General features: G+C 33.0%; 1 protein-coding gene across 1 annotated transcript in view; it reads right to left on the bottom strand.

Annotated features, from left to right (window-relative positions):
* LOC128553715 (proprotein convertase subtilisin/kexin type 6-like) overlaps positions 1-12,795 on the bottom strand; it is a 61,025-nt gene extending 48,230 nt beyond the window's left edge. Inside the window, exon 1 of the mRNA XM_053534891.1 lies at positions 12,364-12,795. Within this exon, the coding sequence (XP_053390866.1) occupies positions 12,364-12,795 (432 nt within the window). The remainder of the gene's footprint in view (positions 1-12,363) is intronic.
* Positions 12,796-13,457: the final 662 nt, after the last annotated feature.

The following is a 13,457-nucleotide window of genomic DNA, read 5'->3' as shown; positions in this document are numbered from 1 at the left end:
TGGAATTATAACGCCACTGAAATTTTATTGGGACAAAGTCAGGCTAGACTCAATAGCTGCTGTTATACTGTTGTTGTTTTTCTGGTCCATGTTTGTGTAATTTTTGGAATCCTTCCGGAATCCTATTCTATTCTTTTCTATGGTCTCTTGTTAAACAATTCTGACGTTTACAACCGTATCGTGATTGTAATTAAGCAATACAATCATGGTAAAAATGCGTTATTTTGTACATTCAAGTTCGTTTTACTTTAGGAACCGCCTGGCACTAAATACACCGACCACTGTTATAATATTAACATTGAATGACCAAAGGACTAGAATTTCTAAGTCAAGGGCGACTCTTCACAGACATCACTCACAAAACCACTGCTGTTGTGAAAGGTTGTTTGACTGGGTCGGTTCATGTGAGGTTTTGAAATGTGCAACTGTAATTTTACAAGTAAACCTTTCGACTATAAGATAATTAAAATAAAAGGTATACATATAAAACAGTGAAATAGCGTAATTATACCTCAAGGTTTAAAGCCACAACAAAGGTTAAAAAATTTATATTTCCCCAAAACACGCCAGTGTCGTCAAATATATACATGTATATAGAAAGTTATAATGACCACTGCGAATAAATGAAGTGAATTAATTCATTTCAATTGAGGATATTATTCAGCCTGTTGTTTTCCCACTGTAAGTAAGGAGTTAAATTTCTGTTAAGAAACTTGAGGGGTGCTTGATGTTTCTTTATGTGTATCAATATAACCGCTAATCCTATAATCACATGCGGTCTGCCTGTTGTTCAATATATTTAATGTCCAATAAATATGTGTATTGTTCGTAAGTATTGACCTGGCACTGATGAATATTCCGTACATGTCCGTAAATTAATTTTCGGTCTCCGAACCTAAATAGCAATACAATGTACAACTATTGCATATGGTTTTCTTAATTGATATAAGTTCGCACATGCAGGTAGCTGTACGGACCAAGTGTTTACCTGTCAATCGCTGAGTTGTTGATTCGGGTCCATGTCTGACCATATCGTTTTTTCTAAATTCTAAATTCAAGCTTACCACTTATCTGATCAAACTTACCGTGTTTTTTTTTCTGGTTAACAGTTGTAGAAAAAGTCAAATAGAAATCTTAGATAAAAAGACAAAGTACTTGTCGCCAGCGTTTCCATAAAATAAATACTACAAGAGAAAACAATTAAAATTCATGAAATATGATACATAAAATGACGTAAGAATAAATGCAGTATCGATAACATTACATTACATTAACAAATTATCTGAGGTGATTTCTATCCCGTGGTAACTTGCATGGAAGTCAGATACCTTATCACTAAGCCATCGTGTCACTTGTTAACTGTGTAGGTTACTATAGTAATGTAGATATTTTCAGGATACAGTTCAGTTCAGTTCAACATTTTATTCAAGTCTGATCATTGTGTACATTTATATAATACATACATATAAGATTTATATTAACACTGTACCACAAAGCCAATCTATACAGATTTGCAAGAGACTGTAATGTACATGTGTTAAAAAACAACCACATTTTATAACAGTCTAAAACACATATTATCTTACATTTTACAACTAATATAAAATATCTATTTGCTATTAAAAAATTATTTTTTTTGTTACAATAAACAATTCCATGTTTTACAATATTCACAGTAAGACCATAAAACCTTTGTCAAACCTATGGGAAGAGAATATTGTTTCTCAACTGTAACACCAAGTAACATTTTACCAGTAATCAAACAACAACTGTCTTAAGACAGCACGCTCGACCTATCCCAGTGCTTGCCTTCGAATCAGAGCTTTGCCACCAAAAGGAGCATAACTCTGTCAAAAAACTGTCAAGTTTCAAATCAGAGTTATGTGGATTGCTTCTCATTGTATAGCCTTTGATAATAAATAACTAATTTAAGTTTCAAGTCAAAAGCTTTGATAGTAACATAGACATTTGACCTGCCAAAATCTTTAACCAAAACAATCCAAGCAAAAATGGAACATAACTCTGTCAAAATTCAAATCAGAGTTATGGGGACTGTAACTATTTAAATTTCAAGTCATAAGCTTTGATAGTAAGAAGAGATATTTGACCCTATCAAAAACCTTAACCAAAACCTTCTTAGCTAGGAAGGGACATAACTCTGTCAATATTCAAACAGAGTTATGGGGATTGCTTCTTATCGTGTAGCTTTTGATAGTTTATAATTGATTTAAGTTTCAAGTCAAAAGCTTTAATAGTAACAGAGATATTTTACTTGACTTTATCAAAAGCATTAACCAACTGGGAAGCCAACAAATGGGAGAGTGCCATAGCTCTACTTTTTCTTCGAAAAGTCGAGCTAAAAATATGTATTTTCTATAAAACGTTTTGTGTTACAATAAAACTTAAATGTTTTACAATATTTACATTTAAACCATAAAACATTTGTCAAACCTATGGGTAGAGGATATTGTTTCTCAACTGTAACACTAAGTAACAGGTTTTAGCTATACATTTTACCATATCATTGTTGGAGAATAAATACACTATTTTCTCATCATCTGTAAGGTTATTAAAATTTAGTTCAACTTCTAAAACAGCAGATAAAAATTATTGTCTTAAGACTGAGTAAGTATCACAATACAACATAACATCTGCTTCGTTTTCTACTGATGATCTACAAAATGGACATAGACTATTTTCAACTGGAAGAATTTCATACCGCCCCGTCACAATACGAAATGGGGCCACACCACATCGAAATTTCGCATACGTACTATTATGTTTCTTAGGTATAAACATCCCTATATAAGGTTCCATTTCATAATTCTGTTTAAATAACTTGTAGGTCCTTAACCTATTGATTTTGGATACAGGTATAACGTAAGTTAACAAACACGCCCGAAAATATTGGCTAAGATTAATGAGTGCCAGATCAATAATTACGGACAATACAAACTTTGCCGAAAGGTCATGAAAGGTAAATAAACCCTGTTAAATTTACTGGTCGGCAAAAAACAAAAACTGAAAACTTTGTTGCTGCAGTAAAAATATTCTGGTAATAGTTTGAGTGTAAATACCTGTGGATCTACAATGTCTTTTGGTCTAAATTGACCTCTGTATTTAATAAAACTAGTACACTACCTTTAAGCACGACAGTTGCGGCTTTAACATTGCTTGAATAATTAATGAATTTTCAAGAGTGCATTATTTCCGAATTGCGGCTTTAACATTGCTTGAGTAATTAATTAATTTTCAAGAGTGCATTATTGAGAGGGATGTAGTTCTAAGCTGTTCTGTTTTCAGAGCAGCACTTCCTTGACCCCTTCAAACATGTGTTTATACGGCGGCAAAGCCAAATGTTAAATAAAATAAAAATAAAAATATCATAAAAATTATTTTGACACAAATGCGATTCAAATTTCCGTACATCAAAGCAAGTGAAAATAAAAGTAGCCAAACGCTTTCATTTCATATCACAAATTCACATGCTCTTCGCCTAGTTTATTCAAATATCGAATGAAATAAGAACTGTGGTATCTTGTAAGTAGTCCATGCATCTGAAGATTTCAAAACGTCTTAGATGCTTTTACATAACAATGTATCAATAATGCATCATAAATTTGTGTACACTTCTAATGATAAAAAGATTATAAGGTTTCAAGAGTTTTTCGCATGAAATGCCCATAAACCATGAAACTTCTAATTAAAGTTATCATATGAGGTATAAAAATGGCTCCATATAAGACATTTGTGAAGAAGGTTTCTTCAAAGGATAACTATATCGCCAATCTAATTTTACTACATCATCTTACTTACCAAATTAATTACAAAACAAAATGTGGTTACCTTCTCAGCATTGAAGTTGGGTAGAATTTACAGTCACATAAAGTCTTAAAATTTAATGGAAACGTGGATTAATTTTTAAAAGCACAAAACTTTTATAAAACAATTTATGTTCTTTGTGAAATTAATAGTGTGCATTTGATATGGTCAGTCGGTGAGTTGTTGGTCTTACACATTTCTTAGGTTGTTTAGGATCCTGTAGTAAGTAGAATTCACTATTGGGGTTTGATCAACACTAAATAACAATAATTTGACGTTTAGGTTATTCATATGAATTTGAGAAGGTCTTAGACCCATGAAGACATAGTGATACATAATATTGCTGCATATATAAACACAATTTTCACATGAAATTTGACAGACATAAACAGATATGATGCCATTTTTATCCACACCACAGCAGTACATCAAACGACTAAGAATATATTAAACAGAGTATAACAATGCCAAATGCTTTTGATAATAATTTATGGTAATGACATTTGACACACTAACCATATTTTGTATTTTCTAGTTATCGGGTAAATATTACTAATAAAGACGAATATATCAATACCGAAAATGATATACATGAATAATTGTTTATATTGCTGATGTAACTTAAATCAAACATTTTTGTTTTGATAAGACTATGTAATATATGATTTATAAGTAATGTATTTAATGTAATATATCAAAATTAGAGAGAAGGATTTAATCCATCATTTTTATGACGTTATATAATGCATTTAAACATTAAAATGCATACACCATTTTATATGCAATTACATTTTAATTGGTTGTCATATATGTATATCCTATGGCGTATGTTATAGCCTGGGTGTATTAAAGTGAATTGATGGGTATTTTTTAACAGAAAATGAACAGAAAAAATATAAAGGTCAAAAGAGTGTGTTAAATAATGGCTTATGACTCCGCCTGCTACCAGTTAAAATAATTATCTTCCATTTTTACAATGACTGCCCTAGTCCATTTAGAGAAATGACATTTCGTACAGTTGCAGAAAAAACTGAAGTCAATTTCCAGAGATTTCCTCGAGTCATGTGAAGTGTCATGTGACGAATTAATTATTCATGCATCAAAATACGAAAAATGGTTGATACACCTCAAGCAGTAGGAAAGGTCAAAAACACGGGGAAAGAGAAAGGCACAGAAATTTTTAACCTTTCATCGAGGGTGTACTTTGACTCTGAACATATTCGGTAGACAACCGAAAAAGGTAAAAAATGGAACACGATTTGAAAACTGATCGCGAAATGGCAACTTTTTATTGACCAGTAAGTTTAATCTGTTAGCAATATCCTAAAAGAATGACAATGGCGTTTGTACTCGAAAATATTCGTACCATTTCTAAGCAAGCACTGAGATAGGCTCTGAATGAGATTTATTTATGAACCTAGTATTATTTCAATGACTAGTAACTGTTAGAGTGCCTGCTTCAGCTTGAAAAAGGGGAGGTTATGAGTTCACTCCCTGACCGCATTATACCGAAGACTTGAGAAATGGTAGCTTCCTTGCTTGGCACTCAGCATTTAAAGGATAATTCTGGAACTGGTCAGTCCACTGACAATATATTGTGACTGATATTGGAATGATGCATGTCTACAGTATGATGATCCAGTGAGGCAGGCATTGCGCTCGCTGTTACGAGCAGGCACCATTTATTTGACTAAGTGTCTACGTCCCTGTAAAGGGTCAAACAGTTATGGAACTGAGATAGAAGATTTGTCGGAAAAAACACTGAACCAGAACAAACATAGGGTAAATATCGGATAGGATGAATATCGGATAGCGAGGTTTAGGGGTAGCAAACAAAATACCGCTTCATAGCCTTACAAGGGTATATTCCTAGCAGCAAGTAATGACATGATGCGGTTCGATATGTTACTCCAGAAGTGGAAACAAGCCAGACCACGGTACAGTCTGCATCAAACAAATTGAACTTTATTAGTTACTACCAAAACCCATAATTTTGGATGAACTGGTCCATTTTAGAAGGTTCTGGATCAGGTTCAACCAAATATATTATATATTTTACTCAAAATCAAAAACGTTATCACTAGCAAATTTTATAAATTTGATAATGTTAAAATGCATCTAGAGTCTTAATCTGTTCTGTTTTCGTATGTGTGCTCTATCTAATGTATAAGAATTCTGAAACATTAGAATGAGTTTTGCTATAATATTATGTCCATTACTTTCTAAAACCTAAGTATAGTCTCGATTTGTCCATATTTTGCTTCTCCTGGTAATATCAATTATGAACTGTATCTCTTTTACATTTTAAGTTTTTTTTTTTGCAAATGTTATGCACATTCTCCTTTATGCTTCGTTTTATAATTATTTCTTTTACACTGATGACTCATTGTTTACTGATAAAACATGTACTAGTGTTGAGATATAAAGTATGTCAATAAGTTATTTATAGACTATGGTTTTCTATACGGTTCCATAAACATAGTGTTTACACCATTTCAAAATCTGGACAGAACCTTTCTTAACAGCAAAATATTTTAAAGATATACATTAGCAGCATAGGCGTCTCTTTAGGGGCAAGAGAATGACGTCACAGCAAGCAAGCGCCGGCCATGTCCATCTTGGATGTAAAATAAGTTATGTTATTTGTTTAAAAAATTATTATACATAAATCGGCGTATTCTTAGCGCAATGTTCAATGCGTTACTACTTATCAACAAGAAATATCTTTAAAAATGATGGACGGCGAATTGTAATAAGGAAAGAAGTTTATGAATTTTTCATCTAACATTCATCTTTCATCTAACATTTTTCAAATTGCAAAACTAAACACCGCACTTTAACAATTTAAATGGTTCTTTTTTAATTTTTCGCAAAGGTTTCGTAGGGTTACAATTTTGTTTCGTTTATCCTTAGACGAATAATTACAGCAGTAGTTTGATGAAGATTCATGAAGCGGTTCATGAGAAGAGGTCATTAAACGTGTTTATATTTTTAGCTAAATTGGTCCCTATCCCCATTTTTAACAAAATAGCAGGAGACCTTATGATATTGTTACACATCGAGTTTGATAAAAATCCATTACATTTTAGTGGTTAATGCGAAGAAAGGCATATCTACTTTTAGCTATAGTGGTCCCTAATAGGGCCCAAGTTCCTATATAAATAAATTTGGAAGAGGATCTTATAATGATGCTCCAGACCAAGTATGCCAAAGATCCACCAAGCTGTTCATGAGACGCTGTATAAAGGCACTTCTAGTTTTAGCTCTAGCAGCCCCTAAAAGGGGTTAAATGTCCCAGCTGAACAAAGTTGGCTGCGGGCCTAATAAAGATGCTACAAATCAAGTTTGATTAGAATACATGAGAAAAAAATCAATTAAAGGATTTTTTATTTATTATTTTTATTTATTTCTAAAATAGGCCAACTGATCCCGCTTTAACAAATACATGTTCGCTATTCATGAATCTTTGGTCAATGACGTCACACCTATAAAAAAGTGAAGGTCAATCAAAACATACAATTGTAATTATTTCAATATTTCTGTTTCATAAGCAAAGTTTGACCGTAGTCATATCACATAGATAAACTGTATGCAGCGTACCTTCATTTCAGAGTAATGAGATTCAGTCATTATATAGCATATATATAATAAAACAGATTTCAACTGAGTTCAATATTTGCATACCATACTAAAGAAAAATATTCATATATAATAAATCAGTTAAATAATTTATAACAAATATATCAAATCAAACAAGTACTCATTTTAATATGCAATCTGAATAAGTCACAAAAGCAAGAAATCTTTAAATATACAGACGACAATTGTAACAAGGAAAATCTTTTAAAAAGCACTTCTCTACATAAAAGACTCTTATCACACCCTTATTCATGTGATACGCAGACCGTATTCAGCTCTTTCTTTAATTTGATATATGTTGGTATTTGAACAGGTTTTTATCATATTTATTAAACTTACTTATCATTTTGAGATATATCAATATTCTTGCTAAATATACTGAGCCAAAGTTAGCTTTAAAACTGTGAACAGCGTCGTTTAGGATAAACGCTTTGTCTACATTTCACTCAGCGTAGCACACTCAACAGAGTGAAAGAAATTGACACTCTCGTCCAATCAGGCATAAATCTTCCATTTTGATAAATTATCTATAATGCGTTATCAAGTAGTTTGATTTGCAAACTGAAGTCACGTGGCATAGGTAACGAAAACGAATTTAGACGGCGTCGCCGAAAAACTATTTTGAATAGAAACGCACTATATCAAATGAAGTAGCTAGTCTCTTAAACCCGGCTAAAATCAGTGTAATTTTAAATAGTAATTAAACCCCCATAAATAACAGGACCATCGCACCAAAAGCGCGGTATTCAGTCAACTCTATTTTGAGATGCGTTAAAATGTTATTAAAATCAAATAAATGTATACACAGCGGCAATTAATTTATCAATGCATACGCGCGCAAGCCCGTCGGTATTTTCTTACATGTCATTAAATTGGACAAAACCGATCGCAAATATACAGTATTAAGCGCCATTACTGTCAATTTAATTTTTAGTTAGTCTCAATAGACTATTTCTGGTCTAGTAAATGGGCCGCGCAAGCATACCAATGACTGTTGAATATAACGGTATTTAGGCATCCTTCATTTACAAGTTAATGCAAAATTCTTACCCAGAAACAAGGACAATTGATGTCAGAAATAATTATTGTCACGTTTTGTATGTATGTTTTTTATTTTCCATATACACGTGTTTAGGTGGTGACCAACTAAGGCATTCCGTATATTTTACGTCTGATAAAAGAATCATGTTTATTAGATTTATTTTAATCACAACAGGCAAAGGAGCGTTTGTTATTAAAAATACGAAGCTAAAATCTACCAAACGGTAGCTCATGATACAGATTTTAATTCAAACTGGTTCTATTTAACAAATTTTAAATGTAGACATAAAACAAATTCTAAAACATGTAGCTGTTTAGATCAAATGATTTTAGTACTTTTGATCCAGTAACTTAGAAAGGGATAATAATTTGGCTTTTTACTCGAATTTCGCTGCTCATGTGACCGTTTTTTACGTATCCAAGAAATACCCTAAGGTAAAATGTTGAAACGGAACCCAATAACTTCAAATTAGGCGCATTCCACCTTAAATAGAAGTTTTATAAAATGAAATATATAATCTATCATTGCCTGTAATTGATCAACTAGTACAAAAAATATAAAGTTTTCTACTCGAATGATTATGAAGGTATCACGTCCGTAATATTTATCATTTTTACGGGCTTTAAATTATAAACCCTTCATGAAAATGTACGCATATAATTATTAAGCATGTATGGTTTTCAGACAGTTTTTTGTAATCACACATAAGCATACTAAAGTCTTAGTCATACTGAGTTATGAATATTTATTACAGAAAAAATGTGTCTTTAAGTGCTACGTATTTTTAATTGTTCTTTTCGATAATGCGAATAACGTCTTTTTACTTGTTGTTTATTATCAGTTAGTAGAAGTTTTCAGTATCAAACAGAACCATGTTAAACAAGTATCAATGTTTGAATTGGTTTTCTTTGTAAAGTATCCTTACATAAAAATAATTGTTTTTACATTTTCTTTCACTTTCTTGTAATAGATCACATGTAGAAAAAGAAATTTATTATTCCAAAGCAGGCATGCCATCTGAAGTGAAACAAGATGTCTCTAAACAGATAAGAGGCGTAGAGGTAATAATGTTTGGCGCATGGAAAAATTAAAGATTAAAGAAATAAACGGGATGTACAGACAGAAAAGATTTGGATATGCATATATGAAGACATGATTCATTTGACAATACTTCAACTAATCAGCAAATTTAGGTGATCAATAAGTATCATTTTAGTTTAAACATATTTTATTTCAAACAAATTGGTATGATTACAACAGAGATATTAACATTAACAATGATACAATCAATTTGAAAAGGGATACGACCGAAAGCCTAGCTTATAGAGGTCTTCTCTCGATTGAAGTGTAATTACTTATACATCTGACGGTCAAGAATATAATGTTTGAAATATGATTTTAACAATGATCAAATACATTTTCATGAGAAGTATGAAAGGAATGACGATGAGATTTTATTTGGATTAACGAATGCTGGAAGCAGATCCTATATGTTGTGTCATGGAAAGCGTCTACTGTCCCTTATGAAATTTTGAACAGCGATAAATATTTCAGTGTTAGTGTTTTCACTAAGATTTGGATCACCGTGCAACAACGTATAGAGCGTGATTGTACATAGTTTAGAGATTTTTTGGAACAACAAAGCTCTGACATTTGTGTAAAGTGGGCATTCAAAAAAGAAGTGATGGTTACTTTCTATAAGGCCACGATGACAGAGAGGTGATGGAGAAATATGTTTCCTGTGTAAGTGTTGGTTTAGAGAACTGCACTCGTTGCGTAACCGAGCATGATGAATATGCCATTTCCTCTTTCCTATATAGAAATGTGCAGGTGTTTTGCGAATGTTACCACGGATTCTGTGTTTGAACGAAGATAAAGAAGGGGAATTTTGCAACCGAGGAGATAAATCATTCCATTCTCTTAAAGCCGATGGAAGAAAAGAATTATAGTAAAGTGCCGTACGAGTACGTAGTTCCTGAATGTCGTGGTGGATGAATTGGTTTATTTGCTTTGCGTGAGATAAGCATAGTTTCTGACTTTGATGGGTTAACTTTTACGAGCCATGTATCTGCCCAAGAAGAGATTTTGTTGATGTCAGTTTGCAAGACTTGAGCGGAGATGACAGGATAGTCAATTACAATATGAAGGCTAGTATCATCAGCAAACATGTTAATTCTAGCACCAATATCTTCAACGATATCGTTTATATAAACTAGAAAAAGGAGAGGCCCTAGGATTGAACCCTGAGGAACCCCAGCCTGGAGAGAACACCAGTTAGATAAAGCACAAGGTAGAATAACAGATTGACGTCTATTTGAGAGATAGTTAGAGAACCAAGACAAGAGAGGACCATCAACACCAGATTTACGAAGTTTCAGAAGAAGACCACCATGCCAGACTTTGTCAAATGTTTTGCTGATGTCAAAAAAGACTGTTCGGATTTCAAGACCATCGTCCAAAGCTTTGCAGAAAGTGTTATATAGGTACGTTAATTGGTTGACAGTGGAATCGCCTGGTTTAAACCCAGATTGCAGATGTGAAATAAAGTTGTTTGCATTTAAGAAGTTGAACAGATACTTGAATATTATTTTCTCAAAGACCTTTTCAACACAACAAAGAAGAGATATAGGGCGATAATTGTTTGGCAAAGCTGGGTCACTTTTTTTGAAAATTGCGCAAACATGAGCGTCGTACAATACAACGTTGCAAAGAATGATTAAACAAGGAACACAATGGATATTTAATGGCCGAAGCAGTCTCTCGAAGTATTCGATTATTAATTTCATCGGGTCCAGTTGCTTTGTTTGTCTTTAGTGTTTTGAGAGCATCTTCAACATCTTGCGGAGAAATTGATATTGTTAAGAGTTTGTTTGTTGGCTCCTTATAGTAATTATGAGGTAGTTCTTTGCTGGCTATATCCAGAGAAGATTGGCTGCAGAAGAATTCATTTAATAGGTTAGATTTTGATTGGGGATCGAAGACTAGTTCATTTGTTTGTTCATGTTTAAGTGCTGGGATTGTTTGTTTTTCATTAGGTGATAACAGTCTTTTGATTAATTTCCACCAGTTTGTTTGTGAGTTTGTATCTAATTGTAGTGAATCTGATATTTTATTGAAATGATCTTGTTTAGCACAGCGAATGAGTGATACTATTTCATTTCGAATTTGTCTAAACTTTTGCCAGTGTAGAGGTTGTTGTGAGTGTTTAGCTTTCCGGTACAGTCTTTTCCTTTTTCGAATTTTCTGATTAATTTGTGTTGTTATCCATGGCGATTCATTTGATTTTACAGTTATAAATTTGGTTGGAATGCATTTTTTTTGATAACTCTAAAAGTGTTTGTGTTACTGATGTTGCATATGCTTCAATATTGTCATCTTTAAGAATCTCCCAATTTGTGTTGCATATGTTTCTACGCAAGGAGTCGTAATCACCACGATCATATTGCCAAACAAGACGCTTAAATGATTTCAACTTAGGTTTTGAGAAAGGAAAAAGAGCAAAGATGTGACAGTGAAAACGTACATTTTGGTCCAGAACCGGCTCTCCCACGCCCGAGGCAATTACACGGTGACTGCATGATACAAGAAATAGATCAAGGATGGAAAAAGATGTCTCAGTAAAATGGGTTGGTTCAGAAATAAGCTGGTTAAGATTAAAATATTGGCAGATGGAAGTAAGTTTACGATATGAATTAGGATTAGACAGGTTAAAGTTGAAATCACCAGTTACAACTATGTCTGAAATGTAAGTGTCAAGAACTAAACTGAGAGAATCTTCTATCAAAGACGTGTGTATGGCATTTGAATTTGGAAGTCTGTAAAACGTACCAATTAAAACTCGTTTAGTGGGTGAAGGATACTTCAACCCAAATACACTCGAGGTCTGTTGGTTCGAGATCTGGTCGTCGAATATAATGTAGGCTATTCTTAACATAAACGATAACTCCGCCATGACTATCTCCTTTTCTGTCCTTTCTTTCTGGCGCATGAAAACCTCTAAATCGTATATCGTCACTTAAGTCACTAGAGCTGAGCCATGTTTCAGAAAAAGAAAGGACATCAAAAGAGCTGAACTCGGCTTCAAGAACATCAACCTTGTTAAAGAGACTTTGTACATTGTTATGCAGCACAGAGAGACAACATGTTCCCGACATAAGATCTGACAATGACTGTGATATGGTAGAAGTAGATGAGCACGTTGAGCTAACAGAGTGAGTTGATGATGGACCAGGATTCGGATGAACGTCGCCAGCATGAACCAACAGGCAAACCAGCCATGTAATAAAGGTCATAAAGAAAAGTGTGCTAATAGATTTATTTACGAAAGAAGTATTTCGTAAATAGTTAATTCCAGTAAGGGCTTGTCTATATGGGTGACTGATATTGTGTTTTATTTGAATCTTTACCTGCGTATAAGCACTGTACGTGTATATGTTATTTGAATAGATGGACAAAATTGTAATTATATGCAGAAATATGGACAGTTTCCATGGACTTGTGTATGACTGCATGTTCAGCGAAAGGCGATTATTACACACTATGTGATTGATGCAACCAACAACAAGAAAGATATTGTAAGGAGCATACAATCATACACAAAAAAAATGTGCAGATCGCAGTCCAACATTCAAAGAAATCCAAATCAAATAATGGCTGCAAATATAAAACAGAGATGAAAAATCTTTTATGAAACACTGATGAAAATAAATGAAAAGAAAGAAATTCATAATTTTTTGCTATATTGGATGTAAAAAAATAAATATGATGAAAAATATCAGATTACATTTACAGCGAAAGTTTTACACGTTTACTAGAAAGATATTTGAAATATATATACATGATACGATATATCGTGATTGTAACAGACAACTGTGGTCTAATTTGATATTAATATTGGTTATACAAATTTCCTAGGAATTAATATTAAATGAAGATAGCCTTGTCTGATGAAAGT

The sequence above is a fragment of the Mercenaria mercenaria genome, unplaced genomic scaffold, assembly GCF_021730395.1.
Source record: "Mercenaria mercenaria strain notata unplaced genomic scaffold, MADL_Memer_1 contig_4244, whole genome shotgun sequence".
Taxonomy (NCBI): Eukaryota; Metazoa; Mollusca; class Bivalvia; order Venerida; family Veneridae; genus Mercenaria; species Mercenaria mercenaria.
The sequence above is the reverse complement of the archived record's forward strand: the minus strand, read 5'-3'. Positions and strand labels throughout refer to the sequence as shown.